The sequence below is a fragment of the Danio rerio genome, chromosome 21 (genome assembly GCF_049306965.1).
Source record: "Danio rerio strain Tuebingen ecotype United States chromosome 21, GRCz12tu, whole genome shotgun sequence".
Lineage (NCBI taxonomy): Eukaryota > Metazoa > Chordata > Actinopteri > Cypriniformes > Danionidae > Danio > Danio rerio.
The window spans coordinates 14419139-14437771 of NC_133196.1; the positions used below are offsets into that span (position 1 = coordinate 14419139).

At 35.5% G+C, this 18633-nt stretch overlaps 2 protein-coding genes across 4 annotated transcripts; both read right to left on the bottom strand.

The window, feature by feature from the left end:
* Positions 1-1079: 1079 nt before the first annotated feature.
* myorg (myogenesis regulating glycosidase) lies at positions 1080-8910 on the bottom strand. 3 transcript variants are annotated; one of them, XM_068216011.1, is made up of 4 exons: positions 8845-8910; positions 8314-8351; positions 5069-5551; positions 1080-4826 (listed from the first exon to the last, which is right to left on the bottom strand). In XM_068216011.1, the coding sequence occupies exons 3-4, from the start codon at positions 5329-5331 to the stop codon at positions 3032-3034; spliced, it is 2058 nt and encodes a 685-aa protein (XP_068072112.1). In that variant the 5' UTR covers positions 5332-5551; positions 8314-8351; positions 8845-8910; the 3' UTR covers positions 1080-3031. The 3 variants fall into 3 exon arrangements, with proteins under 3 accessions (XP_068072112.1, XP_003200879.1, XP_073791164.1); XM_003200831.6 differs by lacking the exon at positions 8314-8351; XM_073935063.1 differs by lacking the exon at positions 8845-8910 and having other exon boundaries at positions 5069-6502; positions 6597-8351.
* Positions 8911-9436: 526 nt separating this feature from the next.
* Positions 9437-18238, bottom strand: LOC103909430 (uncharacterized). Its single transcript, XM_009295238.5, has 5 exons — positions 14929-18238; positions 11676-11787; positions 11386-11536; positions 10773-10907; positions 9437-10475 (listed from the first exon to the last, which is right to left on the bottom strand). The coding sequence occupies exons 1-5, from the start codon at positions 15049-15051 to the stop codon at positions 10382-10384; spliced, it is 615 nt and encodes a 204-aa protein (XP_009293513.1). The 5' UTR covers positions 15052-18238; the 3' UTR covers positions 9437-10381.
* Positions 18239-18633: the final 395 nt, after the last annotated feature.

The window sequence follows — 18633 nt, forward strand, 5'->3', positions numbered from 1 at the left end:
TCTTTACACCAATAATTAAAGCACAGTAGGTGCATAAAATTCTAAACATTTTTACATACTTATTGTACGTAATCAATGTATTATCAATCTAGAAAACATAAAAAGACCATTCTAAATTCCTTAATGTGGTCCAGCGAATGGCCCAAACATATTACTGTCAGGCCACCCTTGTTCTTTGCCCTTTCCTGCTCATCAAATCACTGCTCCACCTCTGTCCCAAACTCAACTAAATGATTTATTGATCCAGGGCAACCTCCATATAACCTGTAAATTACCTCAACACCGTGTCATTATCTACCAATGATGAGCAGGGCCCAAAAAACCAGTAAGATGCCTCTCAGAGGAGACTTCATTCAATGCTGGACCAAAGTCTGATTCAAAGTTTGATCAGGCTTAACCTGCTTTGCAATAATTACTATTCCTGTGAGGGGCTGAAGGAGGTTGGAGGTTCAATGAATCCATGGACCCATGACCGCCTAGCTTGAAAGCCTCGTTTGAACTTAGCGAAGAGATGCAACCCAATCCGTCAGTAAAGTAAGTGGGGCACTCTTGTACTCGGGAGTGATTCGTAACCTCTGGACAGGATTACCGAGATAAACTATCCTACATGCATGCATATCTACATACTTCATGCAATTACGAGACTGATATAACCACCAACATGTGAAATTGACTGTATTGGATCAATGACAAGCCAAATTAAATTCTTTAAAAAAAAAAAGTAACTTTTTCTATTTAATGCTCACAAATTAGTGACTAGTGTAACAGGAAATATATAATGAACTACTACTTAAAAAAAAATAAATAAAAAAAAAAGAGGGCTGAAGCTGGCAGAACCAACTGCATAATGCCAAATAAACTGAACTAATAACCACTGGAAAGACAAGCCAAAATTGCATTGCACATCAATGCCAAAAAAAAAAAAATGTCAGAAATGCCAGCAACACCATCAAACAAGAAAATAGTGAACTGAATATTGAGTGGGAGGCATCATTCGATCACTGAAGATGCAGTCTGTGGCTAATGTGGGGCAGTACAATTAATGCAGAGGAGAAAGTACAATTAATAACTCATAGCTCTTGAGAGAGGTCAAAAGTTTAATGGTAACCATTTTACTTCAATATCAGGCTAATTAGACTCAGTGAACAAAAAATACTGAAATAACAAAGTACAGGACTTTTTTTTTTATACCATGCCAACACACTTCAAAAGCTCAGAGTGGAGGACTCGAAAAGCAGGTGAACACTGCCCTCCTGTGACATGAGAGAGAACAGTAATATTTTTTGGAGTGATCCAAAAAACAAAGAGATTAGACAGTACTACAGTTGCAATTTTCTTTATCCTAACAACTTAAAAACTCAAAAGAAAATAAATACAAACTGTAAAGTCATGTTTCACAGATGCAGAACTCAACCACCTGGTTTAAACAAATTAAAATGCATTTTATGCACAAAATGAATACTTTCTTATTGCCAAAAAAGTATATTAGAGTACAACATATTTTGCATATTTGCAGACACAGAAGTCATACACAAATGATAGCAATGAAACAGACACGCACAAAATTATGAGTTGTACAAATGTTGCACTTTGTTTTTGCAATATGTTCATGCAATCTAAGTCTTTAAGAACCAAAAAAACTTGTAATTCCAGTCTGTGGAAGCTGACAGTGGCTTTGACCTGTTTCAGAAACATCAGCAGTCTATAGTCCGACTGGGTTAACCATGTCTGTACTTTCAGGAGCTTATCAACAAGATCTAATCAGGGTAGAATCCAAAAGCATATAGACCCAATTTAAAAAAAAAAAAAAAACATTTCTTCAAGTACTTAAAACTCGCAAACTAACTAAAAAGACGCAACTATTTGAGGTCCACAAGTAAAGCCAGCTGCCACAGGTCTAAGACATAGCTTGACAGAATCATTGTTTCACCAGTGTGGATGAAGGCGCTTTCACAGTTGTGTGGGAAGAGCTAAAAATAAGCTTGAAGGTCGTAGATTAGAGAAAGCTTGCAGTGTGAGTCGATTGCCGGCATGCTGGAAGAGCGTTAAATAAACACAACAAACAGAAAGGTGACCCTTGCGCAGCAAAAACACAATCTGATAAAGATTAACTGACTAAGCATTTAGCATTGTGCCGTTATGCAAAGCACAAAATGTAGACAGCACAGCATAATAAAAGTCAGAAAATGAGCAGCACACTTATTCGTTTGACATTATGAAATACTAACTTCTGTGCATTACGTGGCAGGAGACGTTTTATATACATTTGGCAATAATGGAGTAATGCTTGAACAAGGCCTGTTGGTGATCTATTTGGCACTATATGATAAAATAGTAACCACAAATATAGATTATTCATACAAACTATTGATGGCATAATTTCAAAACTAGATGCTTAGAAGAAATGATAAAGGCAGATTAGGCTTAAATGTGCTCCATGCATTGCCTAACTTTACTGTAGTATATATTGGAGATGCAGCATTATGTCTTACAGCCATACATCAATGTCATATATACACTTGCAAATTTATACATTTCAGAGAAGTTAATTAGCTCTGTGGAGAACATCGGAAAGTAATCCATAAAGCATGCTTTGTAAATTGAAAGGCTTATGTACAGTACTGGAAAAATTTCCCTTTTTAAATATGCAGATGAGAGAACATGAACTATACATTGTGCAAAATTACCTGTCAGAGTCTGTGAGTACATCCTTAACGTCCTAAATGTTGGTTTATTTGGCCATATGCACATCTAAATGCGAGCTGGTATTGTGAAGACATTCACTGTTTAAATGCAAGGCACGGATTAAAACATTAGCGTCAGATATGTAATGCATATTTAATTGTTCTCATGGCACAAAACAATCACAGCCAAGTTAATAAACGCGCATCCATAAGCTTAATTCTTAAATAGTCCTTTCCTATATGGAGAACCTAAAACCTGGGTAAATAATTTTAGCTTACTCCCTGAACCAAAGTCATCTTCACCAATGTTTAAATGGAAGACATGCTCCAAATGTATACCATAAGTCTCACTGAACCCATTCAAAGTAAGCAATTTCATCAAGATCAACTGGGTAATCAGTTATCAGTTGTGGCTCTTTGTTGTCAAATCGTTCTCCTTTGTAACTTTTCCAACGTCCAGCTGGTAAGTAGATATCCCTTTCTTGCTTGCCTGGTTCCAGTACTGGTGCCACCATCAAGTCATCTCCTATCAGAAATTGAGAGTCAACTCTAAAAGCGGTTTCATCACTGGTGGCAATCCACCATAATGGGCGAATTATGGGGTCCCCAGTGTCCAGAACTTCTCCAGCCAATTCTATGACCCTGGGAGCCACCAGCGTCTCATGCAGTTCAGTGAAGCGTTGAGCAATAGCCACAACCTCATCATCATACTCCCATGGAGGAATGGAGAACTGCATGGAAGGCATGAAAGCAGCCAGCTCCAGCCATCGAATGTAGAGCTCACGGTCTGGTAGCCTGCCATTCCCATCAGTACGGTTGGGATAGGCATTGCCTCCAATCATGTCTGGCAAGATAAACTGATAGCCCAGGATGCTTATGGTTAGGACGGTTGGGATCAGGGACTTCAGGCCAAGTTCGTGGCCCCACACAGAGTCCCGGTCATTTAGACGGAAAAAGCAAGAAATGTTTTGAGAACCGTAGCCAGACCGAAGCTCAGCGCGCTCGTTAAAGGGGATGGCCATTTCAGTGTAGCGACGGGTGAAGGTGCTCGGGTCAGGGAGGTGGACTTTGGTTCTGAACTGCCAAGGTAAGTAATTAGTCTCACCTGCATCAAATTTGAAAGAGGAAACACCATATCTATTGCGCAATGTGCGAAGCTGCAATAAGAACCAAGTGCGTGCCTCTGGGTTGGTAAAATCAACGATACCACCAATCCCATTCCACCATTTAACCAAGGCAGGAAGTTGACCTGTCGGCTCCATCACAAACAGGCCTTTTTGTACACAATGCCCAAAATTAGCTGAATCATAATTCACAAAGGGATGTGTCCACAGAGATACCAGGATTCCATCTGCCTTGAGCTTTTGAAACATGGCAGAGGCATTTGGAAACTTGCGTGTGTCAAGATCAAAGTCTCCGTACTGACTTGTGTAGCGATCATCAAGTTCTAAGTGGCTACAGTTAAAACCGTGTTTGCGTATATTCTCTGCATAAGTTAGAAGCTGTTCCTGGTTGATGTTAGTCTTGTGTAAAGCCCAGGTGGACCATATTGGGTGCCGAAACATTTCTTTTGCAGGCACTTTGTTGGGTTTGGTGAAGTACCTGCGAACCATGACCTTGTGAATGGAGGTCACATCTGAGCCCACACAGACTCGGTAACTAAGTTCAGCATAGGGAGGCCTTCCAGATGCAGGTTTGTATGGACTGTCCTGATATCGTGCCTGGAAGTACATGGTTTTCTCTGTGTCATTCCACCCCAGGTGGAAGGGCACAGAATCATTGATCTTAATGGCAGTTGCGTTGGATGAGATCCAGTAGCGCTCCAGGATGCCACCGAAGTCATGGCGATTGGAGTACACGTCGCTGGTGACAAAAGGTTTAGGTGCCTGCTGGCCTGAGATGGCTATAGGCCAGTGCTGAACAGCAGTCTCTGCACCTCCATACCAGTGTGATTCATTGTAGGACATAGCATGTTCAACAGGCCGATCCGATTCCAACTCTTCCCAACGCACACGATAACACATCACTGTTTCCTTTGGCTTCACTGTCATAATGAAGAAGTTCACCTTGCCAGCATATGAACGCGAGCAACGAAGGATCACTCCTTCTTTTGAGCAGGAGTCGAGGTCGAGTGTGCCAGACCTTCAATCAGAAAACATAAATCAGTTTCTTTTAGGCAACTATTTGTGACCAAGTACAAGAACAATGAATAGAATTATCAATGAACAATAAATATTAGCAACAGGTTCAATTATCTCTCATTAAAAAAAAATACATTTCAATCAATTGATTGATTAAAGTATTCAAAGCTGAGCTATCAGTACTACCACAGCCCAAGTATTTTATGCGATCAAAAAAAAAACATAAGCACCATCCATACTGACCTGAAGCCCATTTTCAAGACAATCCCCCCAGCCTGGTTGCGGATGAGAAAGCCATCCTTATTCAGATCAAGCAATTCTGTCTTCAGCAGATCAGCTTTACGTAGGGAGGCAATATAGTAACACCATGCAGTCACTGCTGCAATCACCAGAACCACACCAATAACTCCAGCCCCCACCAGAGGGCGACTGTCCTTGTCCATCTTCTTGATGGGCATGCCATCAGTGATCGTTCCTCCTGCACCTCCAGGCACTACCTGGTACATTCTGAACCTTAGGGTTTTTTTACTTCACAATTAAACAGTTGTACGGCTTAAGTGTTATTTGATAAAAATCAAAGCTAAATTTTCATAGGCACAATGTTTCATTTGGCAGACTTGTGTGAGCAAATAAAATGAAAATATTTTGCTAAATAAGTGCAAATCTTGCATCCATTTTTCCTTCTGCCAGCGTCATATTTCCTCTTGTTCATTATCCTTTATGGCCCTGAGGGGAAAGGAGTGGCAAAGAGTGTCAATGTAAAAGACTGAAACAAAGTTCAAACTTTAAAAAAAATGTACTTGTCATGCAGATGCAGGAACCACAGTGCTAATTCTTGCATTAAGTATTCCAAAACCACATCACTTTAGCTTTGATATCGCCCTGAATTAGTCTGCTGGGAGATGAAGGCATAAACAAAAGCAGTTTATTCATGCTGCCAAGGTTTCTCACTGTGGCAGTGTGTGAATTGACTGCACCAGAGGACAACACAAGGACCTCTGGGTTTGCAGTATGCAACGCCACCTGCAAAACTTTGAGAACGGCGAAGTGCCACCAAGAACACTTGGTTCAAATGAAAAGCACGGTTGACGGACAATGCTTTCTACTCAAGCAAATGGCCAAGCAGAACTGAACTGCTGCTAAAGAGGAACTGCCGTCTTTGAGGGAAATGTACAGCACACTAATAAGGCAGCAAGTGACATTAGACTTTTTAGCGGCCTCTGTTTTGGAAATGTATCATTTGAATCGTTTAAAAAAAGAAAAAGTCAGTAAATCAATTAAGACTTTACAGTCAAATCAGTAATATGAATCAAAACACTACAATAATGGAGAAATTAAAAAGCCTGTATTAATGCTTCACTGAATAAGTATATTAACATATATACTAGGGTTGTGCGATTTAATCCAAATCGAATCGCAATTTGAAACGTTAGTTAAACGCAAAAATTTTTTTTTAATTTTAAAATTTCGCAAGAGGCTGTGATATGAAATGTATATGTATTATTATTTACGGCGTAACTTCGACTGTGTGTAATAGTCTTACTAGCCAATTGAGTGAGCACACTTTCGTTCTGCCCAATCAGAATTGCACAACGGAACTATGCGGAACGGCCACAATAAAAAGGAAAAAAAAAAAAAAAACAGCAAAGCGCAGACATGTAGTTGGGATAATGGCATCTGCTGCTTACAGACAAATTAATGAAATAAAAAAAACAGGACATCGATAATATAGGAATATTTTGGTTTCAAAGTCGCAGACACCAAACAAAACCAAGTAATTTTTAAGAGCTGGCACAGAATTGTTGCCATGACTTACAGATTACTGAGCTGAAGCTTTACTAAAAAAAAATTTTTTTTTTTAAATCGCAAATAGCAATATCAGTCAAAAACATAATAAATAATTTTTTTTTTTAAAAAGGAATTAGATATTTTCCCCAAATCACACAGCCCTAGTATACACAGTTGAAGTCAGAATTACTAGGCCCTCTGATATTATTCAAGACACTAGTATTCAGCTTAAAGTCACATTTAAAGGCTTAACTAGGTTAATTAGGTTAACTAGACAAGTTAGGGTAATTAGGCAAGTTATTGTATAACGATGGTTTGTTCTGCAGACAATCTAAAAAATATATAGCTTAAAGGGGCTAATAATTTTGACCTTAAATTGTTTATTTAAAAAATTAAAACAGCTTTTATTTTAGACCAAATAAAACAAGTCAGCCTTTCTCGAGAAGAAAAAAATATTAAATCGCAAATACTGTGAAAATTTCCTTGCTGTGTTAAGCATCAGTTAGGAAATATTTAAAAAAGAAAAAAAAAAAATCAAAGGGGGGGCTAATAATTCTGACTTCAATTGTATGTATTGTAATGATTATTTATTAGACAAACATGCACGATTAAGCTTTTGGTGATTGTACAGTTCCTTGTTATAAGATTAGTACATGGATTTAGAAAATAGAGAAACAAGTTTTAAATTTGTGTTGGATTCAATGTAATGTATTTTTTTAGTTAATGTCGTGTCAGTAACCAGGGCTATTTTCATGGCAAGAACATTTCAATAATAAATATATAATTAAAAATCAACCAACAAAGGAATGCATAAATTAAATAAGATTTAGCGCTAATAAATGATAAAAAATGTATTTATGTTGAATTTAAAAGTTAATTAGTAACTGAAATAAAGCCTGAGAGTGTGAATCAACCAGTGATGACTAAACTAGCATGACTGTTGCAACTACCCTTAAAAACATCCGAACAAAATATTACAAAATTGTATTTAAAAGAATGCAATTAAAATTATTAAACATTTTTCAAAAACACAAATCCCATATTAGGTGTGCAGTCTACAGCTATTAATCAAATTATTTTTGTATTTTACTTCTGGAACGATTTGTTCCGCTCTGTTAAATACTGATGATAATGTACATTTTCTCTACAAAAGGCATGTGATTTTTTTCTGTCAAAAGACACTTGAGTTCTTCCCTAAATGAAAGATCTTGTGAAAAAGGTTGAGCAACTGTCGCACTGAGAGTGAAGTAGAACCATTGACTATTTGACAGCAAAGAGGAATAATTAACTTAAACACTGCTCACTTTGAATACATTGTTATAGAATCCTATCTTGACAAGATAACATTTGAAGGGGTGAAGCAATAACATTCAATCTCACAGCATCGAGTAAACAACATCTAGCTGACTCTGAACTTCTAACTTTAAAACTAGTTCTTCAGCTTCTTTGCACCCTTGTTTGAGCTGGTTTTATATTCACGCATTTGACATCTTTGAACATTGACAATTCGTGACAGTCCCTATATTGTAAACCACTATACTCTGAATATTCGGTCTGAATCTACAGAAGTATGACTTCAAAACAACATCAGCACTATTTAATTGACTGTAAACAATGACTTCACTATTTATAATTTGCAAGGCACACACTTCTGAAATTATATTAAGGAGCTGAATTTGCGAATATAAAACCAACTTTACCTCAAATTGTTTTATTCCAGAGGAGGCTTAAACATGAGCTGAAAGTACATACATGGGCATGTAAATAGGTCAAAGTTGTATCAGCTTCTATGGTGAGTTAACTTTTACTAAAATAGACACAGCACTGGAAAACACACAATTAATACTGGCTGACCTCTTAGAGGTTTGCATGCTTCTTGTTTTACAAGTCACAATAATATGAAACCTAAAACATTTATCATATGGGGCAAAGTGCAAAGCAAGACCTGACACATGTAGCAGTCATTACAATACCACTGTCATATGCCTAAAAACCCTTACAATTTCACATTTGGATCAGAAAACGACAGGCAAATCTGTTAGTAACTAAAATTTATATTAAAACGATAAAAAAAGACGTTTGAAACAGTAAGACAAGACAGGGAGAAGCTCGATATATCAGGTGAGGGGGAATCGACTGTAAACCACACGCTGGCTACTACCGAGACTGACAGGACTAATTCGCGTTTTAAAAACCTAAACATTAGTTTCCACAAGAGAAAACAAACTTACCAGCTCGAGGACTGTTGGTTTCGTGTGTTGTTGACATGCTCCCTCGAACAATTCAAGACGCTGAACTCCGTGCCTTGGTATGGGAGGAGTTTATGAGGCGACTCAAACTCTGCAACTCTGGGAAATTGAGTTTTATAGCCTACTCAGGGAAGCAAGGAGAAAGTGTGGATATTGCGGTTTGATTTCTGTCCCTAGCCAAAATTACAGAACATATATGCTGTGTTTATTCTGTGTGTGTGTGTTACTGTAAAGAAAACAAAATTAACTTTGTGTTTTCTGTTGAACAATTTACGATGGTAACATTCCGCGCCAAAATACCAAAACGTTACAAGGGTCACTGGCTTTAAATGTAGCCTACTTAACTTAAAAACGTGGAGCAACTTTTGTAAAAATGTTTTATATCTTAAATATTTACCTACAATTTATTTCAAAGGAAATATATAGCCTTATATTTTTATTTTTAAAATGTAAATAACTTTAAGAACATTAAAATTTTAACTTTGTATTAGTGTTGTTGTTGGTCAGATGAGAAATGAATGGTTGTGCCCTACTGAGCATGGTTTCTCTTAAGGTTTTTTCTTTCACTTTTGTTAATTGGTGAAGTTGTGTTCCTCACCACTGGCTTGCTTGGTTTAGGGATTTGTGAAACTGTGCATCGATGGATTTGCTCTTCAGTGTTTGGGACTTTCAGAAAATTAAACCACACTGAACAGAACTAGCTTAAACTTCAACTTTGAAACTGGACTGACACAGTTTCAATTTACTAGAACTTCTATGTAAGCTGCTTTGACACAATCTACCAGATAAATTGAATTGAATTGTTGTTTGTTATCACCACTATTTTAAGCCTGGCTATATGAAGAGCTATCATTTTTGCAAATGTAGACTATATGTTTTATTATATAAATAATATAGTATTTTAAACCATTCTATGGTAAAATATACTTGAATTAATCTGCTGCAGTAATTTTAAAGGTGCTGTGGTAACACAACAGCTATTGCAATAATGACCCAAAACTACATCTACCTACAACTGTATAAATTATGCTACAATACACAACTGTTTATTGTAGTAAAAACTAAATTATACTATAGTATTTATATTAATGTAGCATCAATTAACATAAATACTTGTAAAATAAAATGTTAAATTACTATAGTATGGTTTAAAAAAACTATCAATTTATCTCTAACACTATTTTAAGCCTGGCTATATTAAGTGTAGCTATCATTTTTGCGAATGCATACTATGTTTTATTTACATTTTACAATGTAATGGGTACCATGGTAATGTTTGCATACGGCTAATAACACATTTAACGGGAACATCATAAACATTGTTTATTTGTCATGGCAATGCACATTTACTTAAAAATAAAATAATAGTGCTACAGTCATTAAAGTGAAGTTGCACCCAAGCATTTATTACAAAGGCTGGATCCCCAAACACATAACACACCTCTGTAAAATGACATTATCAAACTTAAAATAAATGGAAAAGGTTATTTTAAAAAACAATCCAAAAACACTGTCGCTTTTAGAAGTGCTTTGCTTCTGACACAAACTGAGGGTGGATGATGTAGTGTCCCACTTTATAAGGTTTCACCACATGAAAACAGCTGTGCCCTTCACTGCAAACCAAAACATCTGGATTTAAAAAGGACAATCTCAGACGTTCGTTATGTATTAGCAGAGTCATGTTTACGCTAAAACACATAAAAAACACAAACAGCTTTGCTGAATGACATGATAAAAGACTCATAAGAGTGTGACTAACACGTCTCAAAGCCTATATAAGGCATTGTCTTACCTAATAGTTTTATTATTTACTTATTTAGTTTTATTTCTATCATTTTTATTGTCCTTAATTTATTCTTTTATGTATTTAATACATTTATTTATTTTTCAAAGACTCAGTAAGAAAATACCTGCAGTCAGTTGCGGATTTTGAGAGTGAGCTTTTATTGTGATGGGTATTCTGGTGTTTGAAGGGTTTTAAAGATGGCTTGATCTCCATCTGCTGGTTCCAAGCTGATTTGATACGATCTGTGTCTGAATATTTCCTGACAAAAAGAAATTAAGAGTATGACAACTTATTTGAGAAAGAAGCATGGCTTGCCTAACACTAAAATATAGTAAAAATTATATAGCAGCTTATTGGTCATTCTATTTTCCACATTGCATTTTATTTTAAAGACACCCACATGAAAAATACTATAGCAATTTATAAATAAATACTATAGTATTTTTAAACCATTCTATAGTAAAATATACTTGAATTAATCTGTTGTAGTAATTTTGTAGATGCTGTGGTAACACAACAGCTATTGCAATAAATAAATGACCCAATACCACATCTACATGCAACTATCTATCTATCTATCTATCTATCTATCTATCTATCTATCTATCTATCTATCTATCTATCTATCTATCTATCTATCTATCTATCTATCTATCTATCTATCTATCTATCTATCTATCTATCTATCTATCTATCTATCTATCTATCTATCTAATCTTAAGACATAAAAACTTTACCCATGTGTGTTTGTGATCATTGCATTAAAGTTGCGTTGTGGTTTGAGAAGCTTGGCAGCAGGTGGCAGTGTACACACTGCAGACGAGACCTCAGGCGCTTTACAGTCTTTTAGTGAAGTTTGTATGGGTTGTCCATGTACTGTCTGTACATCTTGAGGTCAATAATAATAGATATCAATTAGAATATAGGTTATGCAAATATATTGACATAAATATTCAAATGTCTGCATGATTTAATAAGCAAAAGTAAAATCTTTTGTATCGATTGGCATCACAGATTGCATTGATACCTGGATACTGGACCGATATGTGTCTGACTGGAGGTAGAAAAGAAACAGAAGTGCTTTGACTGTATTTCCGTGACCCATATCCTGTCTGCGGGGCTCGTGGCATCAGGAAGTCCTGGGTGGCAAAAAGTATTCAGAAACAAACTCTAAGTGGCACTTAATTGCTTGTATCACTGTAACCGGCAGAGGTTAGATTGTTTTGCTAATACAGGTTAAGAGTCAAGCAATGATCCCTGTTCTGTGGTTTGGAAACAGTGTAACCAGAGCCTCAAAGCCCCCTACATGTAGGCCTAGGTTGTTTTGCAGTATAAGCCACTAACGCTCTCCAAACTGCTGAAATATTAATGACTTGTCAGGTCACTTAATTTCTAGTTAGTTGGAGAATGTTTACTGATGTTTTCACTGTATTTCCACACTCAATACTGTATTTTAATGCATTTGTTTTGCTCAAACCAAATGATTCATAGCTATCAAATAATGCTAATGGGCTATATGCAGTTTTTTAGCTAATGATAAACTCCGGTGAAAGGTCAAATTAATTTTCATATTCAAAGACATGATGTGGAAGAATTTTATTTAATCCAGTGCTTTTTGTTTGGTCTGATACCAATATTATATAATAGGCTATATCTAACAGACAGTGAAGATTGCTGTTTTTTTTAAAGTAATCAGATCTTAAATGCTGTGATTTTGTATGGGATTAACTGTTAGTAGCCCTGGGGCTGGCTGACTGAAATTAAAAGTCCATGTGCATATACCCTATTAAGAACAAAACAATACAAGCTATATTTTACTTCACTTCATGTCTTACAGTATGTTAACTTTCATAAATGGCAGCATTTTAAATTGTCTATGATTAGAGAGTAAGTTTGCTAATCATAGATTTATCTAACCTCTAAAATTAAAAGGTTTTAATGTTTATAAATTCTCATATTTAGTATTTAATGTTGTGGCAAGTTAAACTGATTAAAAGTGACAGTAATATCAAATAATAAAGTTATCAAGATTTATATATATATATATATATATATATATATATATATATATATATATATATATATATATATATATATATATACTGTATATATATATATATATATATATATATATATATATATATATATATATATATATATATATATATATATATATATACTGTATATATATATACTGTATATATATATATATATATATATATATATATATATATATATATATATATATATATATATATATATATATTCTTTTTTTTATTCTTAAATTTAGGACTTTTATTCATCAAGAAATAAAATTACAATAACAAGTTTAGAGGAAATTTTTAATTAAATTGTAAAAATCACAAGTTTTATAAAAACAAATAGAAAGTCGTTGTTTTAAATGGTACGCCTGTAGCCAGAATAGTGAAATGGGTGGTTATTTTTTTCCAAAAAGTACACTTTTTAAAATTTATTATTATTTATTTATTTATGAGGTTTAAATACTCCATTTAGTGACATTTTAAGCTCTATTTTTTAGCTGGGTCAGCTTGTCGAATAGTCAGTTTTTGATGTACTGAAAATATTCCCTGAAGATTTATAACAAAGAAAAATGGAAAAAAAAAAAAACTTTTTTAAAATACGTTATTACAGCCTATATCATGAGAAGAAAATTTAGCCTGTTGTCATTTATTATACAAATAACAAACTGGCCAGCACATTTAGCTTTCATCAGTCAGAGTTTGGCCATTTGAATAAAAAGCAATTAAAACATAATAATAATGTAGAGCTTCACAATTATTTCCAGCCTCTCTTGAAAAATGTGACAAATGAATAACAACATGAATATCAACAACAGCCTAATTACTATTAAAATTAATTTTAATATGCACTGCAAAAAAAATGCTTTTCTCACTTAGATTTTTCTGTCTGGTTTTTAATCCAAATATCTACAAGTTTTTAAATCAAGAAGCTTTTTCAAGACAAGCAAAACATATTGTCTTGTTGTAGGAAATAATATGCCAAAATTAAGTGAGATTTTTACTTAAAACAAGCAAAAAAAATCTGCCAATTGGGTAGGCAAAATATTCTTGTTTTTCCTTTTGAGATACGATTATTTTGCTTCCCCCATTGGCAGATTATTTACCTTGTTCTAAGGAAAAACTCACTTAATTGAGTATATTGGCATATTATTTCTTAAAACAAGACAAATGTTTTGCTTGTCTAGAAAAATTGATATAATTAAATATGAATTACTATCATCATGGCAAAGATAAAATAAATCAATTATTAGAAATGAGTTATTAAAACTATTATGTTTAGAAATGTGTTGAAAAACGTTAAACAGAAACTGGGGGAAAAATAAACAGGGGGGCTAATAATTCTGACTTCCGCTGTAATTGTATTTCACAATATTATTTCTTAATAAGAAAAAAAAAAAAAAAATGGACACACATGAACATATTTATGTAAAATAACTTTCTTTTTTATGGGAAACAAATGTTTACCTTGGAATTGTAAGGTATCTGTAAATAAGTTATTTACTTATTCTGTGCCAACTTTTTTTTTACATATGTGACATGATTTTATATATAACTTAATCGTCAAACACACATACAATTATTAATAAGGCTCATCAAAGATCATATTGAAAGTATTTTGTCCTTTTCCTTTATTTGCTGGTTGCCCCGCTGTCTATAAAAAATAAGAATCGTCTTTAAGGCATTGTTAATTTGTGCTTGAAAAATATTGGGAGTCCCCTTGCGAATTATTGCATCCTTTTATGAACAGCAGGTGTTGAGGATGGCATATAAAATAATAGGAGATAGCAGACACCCCTTAAACAAATATTTGGAATAAATACCCCTTGGGTGACCTGACATCTAAGGATAATAAGATGTTCCACATATCGTTTTATATTAACTTCTGTGCTTGAAGCAAATCGGTAATGTAATAACTGTAGTTAATTGATGGATTGTTGTTATTTATTATTCAGTATTTATTTTTTTCTTTAGTTTTTGTTTGTGTACTTGATATTAAGTGTTGGTGTTTCTTATGTTGTGTCATTTTTGTCAGAATGAATTGCCCTAATAATAAATTATTAAAGCTTTAAACTAAACTAAATTTCCCTCTTGCTTTATGAAATGTGAAAACATTAAAACTCAACATCTCAAAAAACACAATACAATAATATTGTACACAATACAAACACAATTATACAATTCCATAATGGCAGAACTGACAACAATGCATGTTAGTGATTATAGTTCAGTAGTTCTTACCGGCCGTGGATGAGGATTGTTCCTGCGATATGCAGAGGACGGTCTGGGCCCAATGGGTTTCACCCGAGCCGGGTAACTGAAATCCTCAGAGTAGGTGCTGCTGAAGTTCAGCCGAGGACCCATTTTCCTTGTGTACAGTATAGAGTGTGTCTGCAACTACTTGACTTGTATCAACTCTACTCACTCCCTCCTGCTCTCCAGTACCTCTACTCTCATGCTGTCAGTCTCCTCTTCCTCCCTTACATATCTTAATCCCCCACTCCTTTCATCCTTCCATGGAGAATGCAGATTAATTCACTCAAACATACAAATTCTGTCATTGTTTATTCATCCTGCAGATTTGGAAGCTCATGGAGTTGAGTAAATGAGGGCAGTGTGTTCCTCTCGGCTCTCATATTTCACTCATTTATCACTCTGTCTGTTTTTGTCAGTATGTTTTGGCTGTCATTGACTTCCTAAAAAAATGTAATCGTTTAAAAGTTAAAATCACTTTTAAAATCTTTGTGCACGCAAAAGCAATCATAAGTGATGTCTCTCTGGCTCTCTTCTGTATTACACGGTCCAGTGAAGAGAGGGAAAGAGAGCTGGCAATTGGATAATCTACATAGACATCCGTCTGTCAGCAGGATTCATGCGCTCCTGGTTTTGGTGCCCCTCTGAGCCAGTGATCAATAATTCAAGCCTTAGATCCTGTGTGGCTTTTGTGGCCCTGTTTCAGTGGGGCCTGACTGAGAGTTGAACAGGTGAGATCTGTTGGCTGGCCTGGACGAATGCCAGAAAAAGAGTTGCAAAAAATATAGGGCAGATTTATAAATTTACTATTTAAAGCAACCCAGGCTCATTCTGAAAACGTACTGCTATATACATTTCTGGAGAGCGCCAAATATGTCCCAGGAGCTAAGTTTTTTTTTTTTTTTTTTTGCAGTTTTTGTTTTCGCGAATCCACCAGAGGCCGCTGTGTATGGTTTTTTAGATCTTGGATTTCTCTACCATTTACGCCTGCTGTTTTTGAGTAAATCCACCAGAGGCTGCTGTCGACTCAATGACTGCATATCTGACCAATCGACTGACCCACCTTCCTCCTCCCCTAAACCCAACCAATAGTGTTTTCAAAAGCATCAACTGACCCACCCACCTACTTCCCTAAACCCAACCAACAGTTTTAAAAATCAATCCAGAAAGTAAAGCCCTCGACTGATTTTTACCATGTTTTCAGATTTTGCCACATTCTCACCCTGTTATTTACTTGTTTATTTTATGTTTTGGCTTCTGTTTTTGTCGTACCTGCTTTCTGGAACCGTTCTTTGTCAGACTCGAACTCCGTCGTTGTGGTCAACTCCTCTCTGCATTTCAAGTGTGCCAATGTACATGGCAAGCTACTGGTAAAACTGGTAACAGTGGGAAAGCCGTCCATATGGAGGTATCGTATAAAGGAACGACATCACACCGCCCGTAGCATTATATAGAGCTATGTTTTCAGAATGAGCCTATGTTGATTTAAAGGTGCCATATTAGTATGATACAATGTTGAATTGTTCTCTGAGATCTATATAGGTATGTGACTTAAGTAAGAGCAAAAATCCTCTAGAAATGGTGTTATATGCTCATTTATAACCACAGGAATTACCCGTGAATGAAAAGCTCAGTTTTGATCATATTTTAAACAGTCATGTTTAAAGAGCTCTGTTCTAATACATGCACAGCCCCCCTGACACAATGTCGGTTGGGTTTAGGGAAGTGGGTGATTGGGTCAATTGGTGCTTTTGAAAACACTATCTGTTGGGTTTAGGGAAGGGGTGGGGCTGAGATTGGTTCGTCAGTCGACAGTGTTCTCTAGTGGAGTTACACAACAACAGCAGGCGTGAAAGGCACTCTCTGAGATCTAAAAAAAGCATACACAGCGGCCTCTGGTGGATTTGCAAAAACAAAAGCAGGAAAAAAACATACCTCCTGGGACGTATTTCGTGATCTCCAGAAATGTATATAGGGGTATGTATCAATAATGAGCCTGGGTTGCATGACATTCTTTGAGTGTACACAGGCTAACCAATGCTGTATTTATTTGATCCTTTTTTTTTAAATATTACACTTAAGTTTAAGGACCAATTCTCACTAGTGACTTGCTTGTTACCCGTGATAAATTAAGATATTGGTTGTTTGTTAATACGTATAAAGTGCATATTCTGCATGATGTTATTCTACATCTCTAATTGTAACTCAACAGGTAATGGTTTATTAATATTAGTGTCGACTGTACCGTAAAATTAAGTGTGACTAAATATTACTTAAAGTATTACGTTTTATAATGCTTTAAAGAAGTACATGTATGTTGACTATTTACCCTTTTTCGGTGAATGAATCATACTTAAACCTGTACAATGTTCAGCCGTTAGACTCCACCGTATTACTAGCCTATACGATACGTTAGGAGAATTTGTTAATGTTTTGTAGTAGCCACAGCGTTATATATGAAAGTAATGGATGACTAATCCAAAGGACTTCTTCATTCATAAGTGATCATCATCATTTAACCAAGCATTTGGCACTCGTCCACAGCTCCTGTCAGCACCACAAAATATCCTCCTTGGCAGTGCCAACACAAGTAAATCAAATACGCCATCAGCCACCTATTATGCAGAGGAGAGCTTTCAGGATTGTCAGATAGGTCCACAGGGAGAAACAGAATACATAAATGATTAATAACATGATAGAAGCCTGAAAGGTGGTTTCTGTCCAGTTCCACTTTTTAAATAATCCAAAGAAAAATCCTATGCTTAAGGCTTTTCACACTTTAAATTACTGACAGGGTCATTCTGAACCCAGGGCAAAGAGTATCAGGTTATCTTGTCTAACATTTTACACTTACCTCGAGTTTAACAATTATGCCTGGATTTTTACATCCTTGTGTTTCTCTTAAACTCTTCAGTTATCGCATTATTTGCATATTCGCTGTCTCAATGTCACTGATTAAACATATGCAACATTCTACCTGTAACCAGGGGAGTGACACTGCAACAGAGGTGCAGATCCACATGCAGGTTTATTAGCGAGGTCAGGCCAGCAATGGTCAACACAGGGGCAAACAGACACAGGCAATCCAGAATCATAATCAATAAGCAGGCAGATGGTCAGAGGCAGGTGGTAAACAGAATTAAACAATTAAACAAGGCAAGGATCAAAAACACAGTAAAGCAAGACAAAGGATACGTGTTGTAATGTTACTAGAACAGATAACAAGACACAGCAACAGTAAGTGTTTCTGTGCTGTTTAAATAGTCCACGTAATCAGTCAGAGCAGCTTCAGCTGTGTAAGTGTTTGCAATCGCTGGTGACTTGGAGCAGGTTTATGTGTGTGTGTGTTGCATGACTGAATATGTAGTCCATAACATGGTGGATTTGTAGTTCATGTGAATGCGAGTGATTTTACCAGCGATCTCTGGATGTTCGCTGGTGATTGTGACACTACCTATATTGTTTATGCGTTTTGTAAACAACACTGTATTTAACTGTAATATGAATTGTATTTTACTGGACAGTTAAGTTGCATTGTGAAAATGACTGTATATTATACAGTAAAGATATACATACAATTCTGTAAATGCATATATAAAGCAAGTCATTCACCACTTGACATTTAAATTTTTCTTAAACTCAGGCCCAGCTAACAATTTTATGTTATAAAAACATTGCCGTAACGTTTCCATT

Coding starts and splice junctions, on each gene's coding strand:
- myorg (XM_003200831.6), bottom strand. CDS start 5,331: ATGTACCAGGTAGTGCCTGGAGGTGCAGGAGGAACGATCACTGATGGC. Junction 4,827..5,068: donor GTCTTGAAAATGGGCTTCAG/GTCAGTATGGAT, acceptor TTCTGATTGAAG/GTCTGGCACACTCGACCTCG.
- LOC103909430 (XM_009295238.5), bottom strand. CDS start 15,051: ATGGGTCCTCGGCTGAACTTCAGCAGCACCTACTCTGAGGATTTCAGT. Junction 11,788..14,928: donor ACAATCCTCATCCACGGCCG/GTAAGAACTACT, acceptor TTTGCCACCCAG/GACTTCCTGATGCCACGAGC. Junction 10,476..10,772: donor AAATCCGCAACTGACTGCAG/GTATTTTCTTAC, acceptor TTTGGTTTGCAG/TGAAGGGCACAGCTGTTTTC.